At 39.4% G+C, this 12,359-nt stretch overlaps 1 protein-coding gene across 3 annotated transcripts in view; it reads right to left on the minus strand.

The window, feature by feature from the left end:
- Positions 1–1,252: 1,252 nt before the first annotated feature.
- Positions 1,253–12,359, minus strand: part of LOC148029874 (PGR5-like A protein) — a 49,482-nt gene continuing 38,375 nt past the window's right edge. Inside the window, exons 2-8 of one of the 3 annotated variants that reach the window (XR_015692109.1) lie at positions 11,346–11,408; positions 11,112–11,198; positions 10,754–10,991; positions 10,562–10,635; positions 3,084–3,415; positions 1,840–1,938; positions 1,716–1,732 (exon numbers count right to left, since the gene is read on the minus strand). Coding sequence is in view for 2 of the 3 variants with exons in the window: in XM_087686169.1 (XP_087542295.1) it covers positions 1,649–1,732; positions 1,840–1,938; positions 10,562–10,635; positions 10,754–10,991; positions 11,112–11,198; positions 11,346–11,408 (645 nt within the window). In the remaining variant the exon portion in view is untranslated. Of the gene's footprint in view, positions 1,733–1,839; positions 1,939–3,083; positions 3,416–10,561; positions 10,636–10,753; positions 10,992–11,111; positions 11,199–11,345; positions 11,409–12,359 lie in introns of all 3 variants that reach the window. The other 2 variants (XM_087686169.1, XM_087686170.1) reach the window with 2 other exon arrangements.

The following is a 12,359-nucleotide window of genomic DNA, read 5'->3' on the forward strand; positions in this document are numbered from 1 at the left end:
TCCGTATGAGAAGAACTCTTACCCACTTTAACAGAAACAACAATAGAACGATTATTTTACTTAGGATCCATAAGAGAAGAACTCTGTCGCCCACGTTAACAAAAACTACAATAGAATTATTATCACTTAAGAATGCTTTACATGCAATGCACTCTTCATTGATCTCAATAGTCTAAATGAATCCCATGAGCAATAGCAACCAATACTTGAATAATTCATCATAAACTCGTTGAAGTCATTACTTGCTTAGAGGTAGTTCACTCTGTTCACTAATAATCCAATTTCAATGCCGACTTTGACTTGATTTGAGAGTAATGTGAGGGTTAACATATTGAATGGAACGCTTGCCAAAGTATGATTAAGTTGCAATAAAGCTTAGTACATCCAATGTTTTAAAAGCTTTCACTTAAGAAAGTGACCATCACTCGGAGTGCACCAAGTTGCAAAAACAATATTAGCTCATTGAAATACAAGGTAAGAATGTTAAAACAAGCTCTTTTTCACCAAAATAAAGAGATCTTTTAACTTCTCAAAATGTAATTACCAAGTCCTGTGACATTGACTAAAGTTGAAAGGCTACTAACATTCTCTCAAGGAATAGACTACCCTATTCTCAACCAAACTAGTGCTAAGGAATAGACTACCCCATTCTCAACCAAACACATTCTCTCAAGGAATAGTCTACCCTATTCTCAACCAAACTATTGCTAAGGAATAGACTACCCCATTCTCAACCAAACACATTCTCTCAAGGAATAGACTACCACATTCTCGACCAAACCAATGCTAAGGAGCTAAACATAGTTGAAGAGATGTTTCTACTAACCTATAGTCTACTTTAGGTTAAAATATAACTTGATTTGAGCTCTATATTCCAATGCAAATAAGAGAGTAATCCAAGAGTGAATTACACAACCCATATATAGGACTTAATTATTTGTTAGATGATGCATATTGACCACATTGTCAAATATATCAACATTTAGAATCTGCTCGTGTATGAACACACCCCTTTAACTCCCATTTACATGCCTCACTATTGAGGTACATTGATAAGATCACCAATCATTTAGAGCCTAATTATCGTGCAAGGTACATGTTGTCTCCCTTATAGAGACTAGTTCTCATGAATGGTACACCTAACTTCCATGTACATGCTTCACCAAGGCAAGCTATTCTAAAACATAATCAGGGTACACTGTCACGATCATCAATACAAAACCACAATAACTCTATTTACATGTGATCTGTCAGGGCAACCACTTAAGTACATCAACTTTAAGGTATATTGGGTGTAAAGAACTATCTTAGCACCTGAACTATGCAAACATTCAATCTGACTATCATGTAAACTGTGAAGATGCTGACAACTATAAAAACGCAGATGCTCTTTTCTAAAGATGCCTGGTGGGCCAGATAGAAAATGAACCATTCCTAGCTGGGGAGCAATTCCCCATACAGTCGGGCATATACTCATGGTGCATAGGAACAGACTGTTAAAAACCATTACATCTAATGACATTTGAGCCTCAAATTGTTTGAACCAAAATCCAATAGCCAAGAATGCTGGCCTTGTTTACAGCAAATGTATCAAGGCAAAAGCAGATGAATATGTAAAATCTACATAATCCTTTATTGGGCATAGGTTTCAAGGAGGAGCCAAATCTTTTGGTCGAGTCACTAGGTAGACTCGTCCATAGGCCCACGGTCGCCCAAGTGATGATCCTGATCGCTGCAAAAGAGTTATCCATCCTTTAAATATCAAAGTGCTGAGATATTCATTTATACTTCTGAAAATGTACAACTGCAAAACAGCAGAACAGTGACCTACATACATACCTCCACTTTTGCATGGAAAACCAGAGGGTGCTCACAGACATGGCACTCACTTTTATGCCGTGGGTGACTTGAGCTATCTGCTCGGACAAAGGCATATACCTGCAATTTGCATACAAACAAAAGCTTTACCAAACTGCAACTATGTGCCGATCAACTTGAAGCACTTTTCTCTGTCAACATGCGATTTGATTATCATGCTGACACACGTCTCGGGGATCTTAATCGATGTATCTCTTTAGATGCACATGAACTTAGCAATAAGCGGGAGTGTCTGCTGAAGTTAAGGAAGTGTGTTTTGGGAGGGGAGTTTGTAAAGGGAAGAGAGTGGAAGAGGTAGTTTTGTCGGGTTTCTCTCTTCCTTCCCTTTTTGGTATTTTTGGGGGGTGATTTTGTTTTCTTTTCTTAGCATTGCCCACCAGGGCATATGCTATTACAGTGGTATGGCAACCAGGTGGTGATTCTTTGAAAATTCACCCCTAGTTAAATTGAGTTAAATGGCTTGCTTTTAGGCTTGTTAAGAGCTAATTTAGTTTAGATCAAGTTCACTTTTTGCCTAAACTTTCTCTTTCATTTTAAAGCAAAATCTTAAAAGAACCCTTGCCTTTTGGAATTATGGTGCCCTTCTTCGGGAGGAACAGGCAGTGCTCCAGCGCATGCTAGCACACACTTGTTTTTTGGCCTGTTGATTTGTTAGGTCTTTTTCTTCCTTTCCTTTTTGTTTTTTTGGGACAGAGATCTGTCTGCAGAGCAGGTCATGTGTGTGTGGTGGGCGTGTGTGGTGGTGGTGGGTGTGCGTGCTGCTTGTGCATGCTAAATACGCAGGGAATTGTGGCCAGAAAAGAATGGCTCAGAGGGGAAGATTGATGATGACTGCACTTGCCAGCTGGCAGGCCCTCTACTGTGGCTGTTGACCTTGCTCTATCTTCCTTGTCAATGCCCATGAAGAATACAAACAATCGTGATGATCTCATCATATGGGAACTTTAAACTAACTTGGCTCATCTGGACTGACAAACCAACAAATCCAACACCACTACCTATACCTTCAAGCTGTTTGCCCCAGTGACTGCATGTACGAACATGCCAACAAAAAGGTACCAAAAAGCTCCCAAAATAGCACTCAATGGTCAATCATAGAAAAGAAGGACAAGAGAGAAGCATAGTATGTTGTTCTGTCTTTAAGTTTCCACACTTAAACCATTGAACCAAGTAATCATGTAGATGATGTGAATCATGATGCTTACAAGATAGCAACAACAAGGATGCTGCTTTGGAGGTCACGCCGCATGAAGACCCCTATGCCAAAAAGGACAGCCTCAGGAATGTGCATTGTGTCCAAGAGGAAGAAAGCCTGGAGCAAATTGCAGAATACGAAGTCTGAAGAAGGGTCTGGCAATCCTATCAAAAATGTAGCCTTTCAACATTCCCACTCTATGGCCCACAAACAGCAGAGTTGATCCTTGCTAAAGATCAAGTGGAAGTTTATAGGCTTGATGTCAGCTACGGGCTGCTCCAGCATTGGATTAGAGGTTTCTTTTGGGCATCTTTAAGCTTGATTTGACCGACTAATCGACACCTGCACACAAGAAGAATGTTGCTATAAGCAAGAGGAAGCAGCAACGAAACTTTGACTATACACAAGAGGAGAGGATGTCAGAGAGGAAGCAAGAGCAAGATGTGCATGATGGACAGGTGAAACCAGTCCTCCTTGGACAAGGTAGTGAATGATCTGATTTAAACTAAAGCAAGCAATAAATCCACGAAGTTTGAAAATAATACTTTTCATGATTAATCTTGGGCAGCCAACACCCAATTGGCCCCAACAACCAGTGCCCTTGCGGTAGTTCTTTAGCTTGTACTACTTGAACTTGTAGTACAAAGAGATATTGGCTGATCCCTCTACAAATTCCAACATTGTGGGCTGTCACGAATGACTAGGGGTATCAAGAATCAATTTGCCCCCTTGATTTGGCTATAGTTTGGGCATGAAAACTTGCATGCAAGACAAATCAAATGTAGATAGGCAAACCCTCCAGACCAGCTGTGAATTCTTCTATCACTGCTGCTACACTAACCACCGGGTCTTCAATTAATGGGCACGGTCTTCAAGGTGGCTGAGAAACCCTCATGTTAGGTTTTGAAACATCATTGCTGCCCACCAACTCCTGAGAATGGTTGAGAATGGCCAAGGTAAATGTCAAAGAGATTAGAAATGGCGGAGGGGAGCGAAAAAGATGTGCCCATCCACAATTTAATTGGCTAGGCCATTTGCAACCTCAAGTGGTCCCCAACCTTAACTGACCCATGTACAGGTATTAATTAATTGTTTAGTACCTAGTCCCTAGTGTAACCACCACTGATAGTTATTGGCCAATTAATTGTCCTAGGGCCAAACGAACACCAATTGTCACCCAGAACCCAGCTAGCATAACTTGTCTCAACTTTTTCCTTTGACACCCATTGCTTCCTCGGGGTCCTTGGCTTGTTACCATGAAATAACTACTCTATGTGCATCACATGTGCATTACAACATTACACATTTGATTATTAAATTAATCAAATGTTTCTAGCAAAAGCAAAGCATCCAAAAATTTCACGTCCCTCTGTGACAGACCTCCCCCTTGAAATCCCTACAATCATCGTTGGTTGCACTGCATTGTGCCAAAGAAAAAGTATATTGCACTCGAATTTCTATAAGGCATCATAATCAACACAACATTGGCCACTACTATTTAACCATGCCACATGCCTAACACTCCTGAAATTTTTCAGCCAACATAAACATAGTATAGAATTGAAAAATAGTCCAAAACTGTTGCTAGAAACTCATCGGATGCATCCATTTCTTATGCTTCTCAACTATTCTGACTAAAGAACCATAGTAAAGCATAAACTAAACATAAACCATGGCTGAACTGTCAATGGCATTTACCAAACATGTTGTTGTCCATAGAACCAGCTAAAAACCATTGATACTAAGCATAAATTGGCCATATACTAATCTCAAAACTGATCACAAACAGATCCAAAAGTGATCCCAAATTGATCATAAGCTGATCATAAACTGATGCAAAAGCTGATGCAAATGTATAGTTGTAGAGCCACGGTTACAACCATACTCATCTATGTACATCTCACAGTGACTAGTACACTAAATAGTGAACCTCATGGTAGACATACAGTCAACACAATACCTTGGATGTATGTTAAATACTTCCAAGATCCACTACATACAAGAGCTATCCATTACTAGCGGAGTGGAAGTGCCACCTCCTCCTTGAGCATCAATCAATGCTCTAGAGCCCTACTCTGTTGAACCTGACTGAGCCCGATGCAAAGTCAGCTCTAACTAAAAGGTATCAAGATAAAGCTGCAAAAACTGAGGATGGTCTGCTAAGTCATCCTCTTCCATCCATTTAGCATCCATTGGTACATAGTTCTGAAACTTCACCAAATACCTTCTAGAAACTTTATCTTAGACATTTCTTTCTTTGTGTGCCAAAATCTGCTTAGGTACCAAAATCTCATCTAGCTCCTCAACCCCAGGCTGAATTCAGCAGATACATCTTCTAGCACCTTACCATGAAAGAGCCTCAACAAACTCACATGAAAGGCATTGTGTATCCACCAATATGGAGGCAATTTCAGTCGATATGCAACATTGTTGATCTTCTCCAACACCTCTAAGGGCTGATAGTATCTCATACTCAACTTCAAATACAACCTCTCTCTACCTTTTATCTTTTTCAACCTTTCCTTTTTAAAATGCAACAACACATAATCACTCTCTGCCAAGTGCAAAGAGTATCTATAGTGATTAACTGCTTTCTTTTGCTTTTTCTAAGATCTCTAAAGTACCTTACTTTATCTTTGCATAGGCCGCACTCAAGCTTTCGATACAACGACCAACCTCAAAGTTCTTATCTTTAGTGTGCAAAAATTAAAATAGGTGATATCTTCTAGCCACCCTCAATAACCTCAAATAGAGCTTTGCTAGTGGAACTATGCACCATTATGGTTGTATGCAAACTCTACGAATGGCAAACACTGCTTCCACTATGTCTTATGGACATATATATAGCACCTCAAAAGATCTGACACTCTAAAATTTGCCTCTTCAAACTGGCCATTTGTCTGTGGATGGAAGGACTATGAGAGTTTCAACATAAAACTCATTTTCTCAAACAACCCCTTCCAAAATAAACTTGTCATCCGAGAATCTCGATCACTCACAATTGACTCTAGTATATCATGATACGTAAATATATGCTACAAAATTAAGCACGCCATATGATCAGTCTTTATCTTTTTCCTCACTAGAATGAAATGGACATGGGCCTTGGTTGTTGAACTTACAAATGATAGTCCATATCCCATCATAGGTGTCCTAGGAAGCTAAAAGATGAAATCCATAGCAATGCTCTGCCAAGGCCTATCTAGATTAGCCAAGGGCTATAACAAACCTAGCATCTTTTACCTATCATGCTTCACTTTCTAACATACGATGCATATCTTGATAAATTACTCTACATCATGCCTCAAAGATGGCCAATTAAAAAATTGCTCCATTGCTTTGACTGTGGCATTAATCCCTCTATGCCATGCATAAAAAGTATGACTCTCAATGATCACTCTAGGCCTCAATTGCTTTGTGATCATCAGAAAACCATCTCTAAGCACAAAGTGCTCATGCCTCTGGCCATTACAAAGCCGATCATACACATTAGTAAAATCCGAATCAGCAGCATAATGATCCTTCATGGTATCCAACTCAATGTGATAGACCATGCTAACGGTTGAAATCTGAGGCTTACATAATAGTGCATTAGCCACAACATTATTTTACCATCAATGTGTACAATCTAAAAATGAAACATGGAGAGAAAGTTTGCCTATCTCATATGCTTCTCTGACAATTTTGTTTACATCAAAAAGTACCTCAATGTCTAATGATCTATTTGCATTGTGAAACCAGCCCCTAACAAATAATGTGTCCATGTAGACATTGCATGAATTACAAGCAAGAGCTCTTTCTCATAGACCTGCAAATTCCTCTTTGACCATAAAGAAGGTGACTCTCATAAGCCACAACTTGGCCATCTTGCATTGATACAGTCCCAATGTTGTTCCCACATGTATCACATTTAACCAAAAATGACATTTTTAGATCGGGCAATACAAGCATATGATCTAAAGTTATCTTTTCCTTTAACTTGTCAAATCCTGAAATTTCCACTATTGCCCATCTAAATGGTACTCCTTTTTGCAAAGCGTGCAATGGAGATGCATTTTCAGAAAAACCACGTACATACTTCCTGTAACACGAACATAGACCCAAAAAACTATGAATCTCACTTACATTTCTCAAAGGTGGCCATGAACATATTGCCTCAACCTTTGTAGGGTTCATACAAATACCATCAACCAATACAATGTGCCCCAAAAAGTGGATTTCTTGCAAAAAGAATTCACTTTTCTTGTCATTAATGACCAATCTGTGCTTACACAGCTCATTGAACATGATGTCCAAGTGCTTTTTATGCTCTACCTCATTCTTTGAGTAGACAATCATGTCATCAAAGAAAGTGTCTATAAATGCCCTACGTGGCCTAAAGATGCAATCCATCATCCAATCAAAAGTCGCAAGAGCATTTGTAAGTCCAAAATGCATGACCGAAAACTCATACAACCCAAAAGATGTCCTAAAAGCTATCTTAGGTACACCCTCCGATCTAATGTGTATTTGATAATACCCTCTTTTTAAATCTATATGACTGAATATGGCTGCCCCTTGCAACCTATCCATAGCATCATTGATGTGAGGAATCAAAAATCGATTCTTTATCATGGTTTTACTTAAAGTACAATTATCAATGCACATATGCCATGAACGATCCTTTTTCTGCACCAAAAGAATTGGAGAGCAAAACGGTGAAAGCTAGGCTGAATCACCCTTTTTCTAACAGCTCATTCACTTTATCATAATCTCATCTTATTGCAATACAGTAACTCTGTAGGGTGGCTTACTAGGTGGGCTACTTCCAGAGATAAGATCTATGCCATAATCTTTTGGCCTTGCATGTACTAATTACTCTGGAAGTGACTAAGAAAAGCAATCAACATACATTTTCATAAATGAAATGCGATCTTTCTCTAACTTTGATATGTTCCCAACATCTTCAATATCAAACCTTATCCTTAGTAAAAACCAAGTACGTTGAAAGGTGATTTTTCATTACTTTAGAAATGGCAGCAATCGATATAACAAGGAAAGATTCCCCTTTCAACTTTACATCCAAAGTATAGGTCTTGCCCTTATGCTAAATAGCGATTACTTTAGCATGTAAATCAATCACTACATGCATATGATAGCACTACGACATAACAAGCAAGACATCCCAACCTTTAGGTGGAGCAATAAAAAACTCTTCACTCTCCACATATTCTTGAATGTGCAAACGAAGCTTTCCTATGTATGGTGTGCAAGGCCCAATGTACTCGAGTATGGCCGGTAATATGCATAATCCTATGGGTTTGATGCCTAGGACACAAAGTAGCATATTTGGTAATGTGTCTGCACTACCAAATGCTTATGGGACTGAAGGAAGGAATGTTGATCATGCAAATGTTTCTTTTGGTCTTGGTCATAAGGCAAATATAGCAAATACACCCTTTTGCAACAGCCAGTGTGACAACTTGACTCCCAAAGGGGCAACAAAAGACTATGAGAAGGGTGGAAAAGTGATGAAATTTGAGTCATTTACTAGTGCACAAGATAGACTGAAAGCTTTGACTTTTATTCAACAATTTGATGCAATCTATTCAAGGGGAAACTTTATCAAATCCTCTAAGATTCGAAAGGCAATCACTTTCTTAAAGGGAAATGCATTGTAATGGTGATCGACGCTCTTAATGTAAGGTAAAGCACCATTAACATGGATACAATTCAAGAAAATGTTTGCATCGAATTGGTTGATAAGTATAATAAGAAGTTTTGGGATGCTTTGCTGCAAGTAACTTCTTATCCTCCAATTCCTCTTTATAAGCAAGTGAAAAAATATGTATGTGGGCTGCCTAAAGGAATCAAGGATTTTTGCATTAAATCCACCATCTCTAGCATGTCTTAGCTCATAGAGACTACTACTACAACTGACGCATTGCTGCATGGGAAAGATTCAGCCTTCCAAGAAAGTGGGGAGAAGCCAAATAAGTTGTCAAAGGTTGAGAAAAGGTGAAGATCTGAAAATCAGCCTAAAAAGAGGTCAAAACAGCAAAGAAAGGGTTGGAAATCACTTGAACAATGTAGGAAATTAATGGCTGCAAATAAATGCTTTGTTTGAGAATAGGAGGGTCACATTACTAAGGATTGTCCCAATACACAGCAAGCTAGAAAATCTAAAAATCGGGGAGATCCCAAGTAAGAAGCCCAAAACATCAATTGGTTTGGTGCCAGATGTTATTAGTGATCAGCCCAATGATGATGCTGCTAAGTTATGCAAAGCATGGGGAAAAATCAAAGATCAGCATGCTTTAATCTTCTTTGATAATGGAGAACAAGCCAACTTCATCTCTACAAATATGGCAGCCCGTCTAGGCATTAGAAAGGACGAGATAGGTTGTTGTATATCATAAGGAGTTGTGCCATACATTCCCATATGCGGTCCTTGACCAACCACTGCATGAAAAATAGTGTTGCCACCAAAGTATCCTCACCACCCCATCATCATATGTATGCCCAACTGTCCAAAATCCATTGGATTGGCACTTCCATGATGGCCTTGCATTTGCACACCTTGCCCCATTGGTACCAACTACTTTTCTTCATTAGCATTATTGGGAGCTTCATGAGAAGGCTTTGGCACTTTCTTCAGTATATCATGCTGTGCTAAAGGTGTGGAAGATAATTTCTTCTTCTTGCCCTTGCTATCCTTCATTGGAGCATTTAAAAATTGAGTGAACTAAGAATCCTTTGCCAATCCAGCAAAGAGATTTGTTGTTGTCCTCATTCAATTTTTGAATTGATCATCAATTCCTCTTCCCCTTGCTAGTCATCAACATCATTTTTCCTTGAAGGCTGCATCTTGTCCAACAGCAACATTTTCAGCTTGTTGCCCATGATGTGAGCCTTGTCCAAGATCAGGCATTATATTCCTTCTTCCCCATTTAAATGTTCATATTGAGAGGCATCATCACTACTTGATTCCATCTCACTGTATGAAGTCATCTTGCTGTAATTACTAAGCTGAGCACAAATTCAACACTAGCACAAAGCTCCTAGCTTGCAATCAAGTGCCTCGGGCCCACTAAGTCAAGAGATTCGATGGTATCCTGACAATGGAACCATGAAATCCATCTTCCTTCTTGGAAAGGGTGGTTGATTAAGCACTTAATTACAACAATTAACAAATTCACAAAAACTAAAATGTACGCTTTACCATATACAAGTAGCATTTACTCATCATGTGGCTTTGAATAATAATGAAGAGGCAAGAAAGCGTTATTTCAGAACTTCGCAGACTTGGAAATAAACTGGGGTGTGTTTGAGGCCAAAGTAGTCAAACTAAAATGCATCTTTGAGCAGTATAAGGGCTTTAAATACACCTTACATCTAAAACAATAAATAGTCAGTTCAAAGATGCAGTATAGGGCAGGTAGCCAAATTACCACACCCAAACATCTCTACTCGGATATACCTTCTGCCACTATCAGACAAAATGTTTACCTCTTCTCCACAGCTCGGACAAGAACCCTTCAGAGCAACAAGATCGCCCCTCCATAGACCATTGAGTGCTCCTACTGCTTAACAATAACAATTATGAACATGGTGTATGAATTATTAGCCAGAGCAGAACAAAACATGACTATAAGACAATATTTCAATCTACATTGAGTCTCAAGATGGAGAAGAGCTTACATGATGCTGTTGATATTGGGATGCCCACTGCAAGTCCAATTGCAGTTCCTATTATCCCATTTAATGCTGTTAGTGATTCAAACGGAAATGGAGCAAAATGACGTGAGAAGTGCAGAAGGACAGCATCTTTGCAAATCTTATTAATCGCACAAGCAGGTGGACCCACAGCTGTCACGAGTCCACCTATCAAGAGCATTATCCATATGCTAGCTAGTGCCCACATCTGAGAATCATCAGCCTGTTCCCCCTCCCTCCATACCCGCAATCAACATAGAAACCTTCTTATTGAAAGAAAATGATCATGCTCAAAACATCCTTCATACTCTTCAGACTGTGGATTCAATTACAATGAGCTTACCTCAGCATCAGCATACACGGATAACCGCTTTAAACTGCAGCGGGGGTATTTCAGGACCAACTTAGACCCATACCAACGCAGCCTGACCTGCTTGGCATCATTTACACATGATTCATTAGAACTCTTGATATTAGAGCAAAAAAGACAATCCTAAGGCTCACAGGCCAGAGATAATAATGATATCAGGCCAACAAACAGAAAAACAGCTGGTATAATCTCATTCATTGTTAGTACCTCTACTTTATCAAACATGTCGTCAACAATCAAGGGCTCTCCACTGTAGTAGGAATCTCGTGCCTATACAGAACAAAGCGTACTAGTCAATAAAATCTTCAAAGCCAAACATCATTCACAGCAGATCTCAGCAAGTTGGTAACTCAAAAGAGTACATTTCTTACTGCAACGATATGCCAACCAGGGAAAGCAATCAGTAAACCAAACTGTTACGCAAACTCTCGTACATCAATCCCATTGGGGGAAATACCATCAATTTCTTGGTGTAATAAGTATACATTTGCAACAACCAATATTTTTGGTGTTCTTTCAAAGGCAATGGCTATATTATAGGTAGTAAGGAGAGAACCAAATTCAGGTGCTGAAAATTGCGCTGAGTTTCTTTCAAAGAACATGAGGTGGATATTTTCCTGGAACATACTGCAAAGCACCTCATTGAGTGGTTCTAGTCAAAAACAGGCAGCACCTTCCAATGGGAGTTGTTATTTCACAGGTTCATGTGCGCCCAAGATCTAATTCAGGGTCAGCTTCATTTTTGCCTATTTGATAGTTCACTGACTTGCTCCTCATAAATCAAATCACCATTTTCGTGAAAAACAGCATGAGTGGCCACACTCATAAACTTGTACTTGCAGAGTCTCTCGGTGTGGAGAGAGGGAATATCTAGAGTGTGCGTGTTAGCACTCTACCATTACACTTTTGATCCTTAGTGGATTTGTTCAAAGTTAACAACTTATGTGCATTGTCTTTTTCATTATTCTAGTGTGAATTGTGCTTCCTGTTGAGCTAAGAAATGTCATTAGCCACTTAAACAGCCTGAAACAGCTTATTTTATGCCTATTTTAGGCTTATTTTATTTAAAACCCTAAAATGGGGCACGGTTCGAGAGAGTTAAGTGGGGACTCCCAAACTTTCTATAAATAGGCAGTCTGCCCTCCACTCTTCCCCAATCTCGTTTTTGCAGATTTCAGGTCTTTCAGCTTGCTACCCACACCCCGGACGCGGAGGACATCG

Source organism: Lygodium microphyllum, chromosome 10 (genome assembly GCF_053477565.2).
Source record: "Lygodium microphyllum isolate KBCC chromosome 10, Lygodium_microphyllum_v1.1.10, whole genome shotgun sequence".
In the NCBI taxonomy this organism is placed as follows: Eukaryota; Viridiplantae; Streptophyta; class Polypodiopsida; order Schizaeales; family Lygodiaceae; genus Lygodium; species Lygodium microphyllum.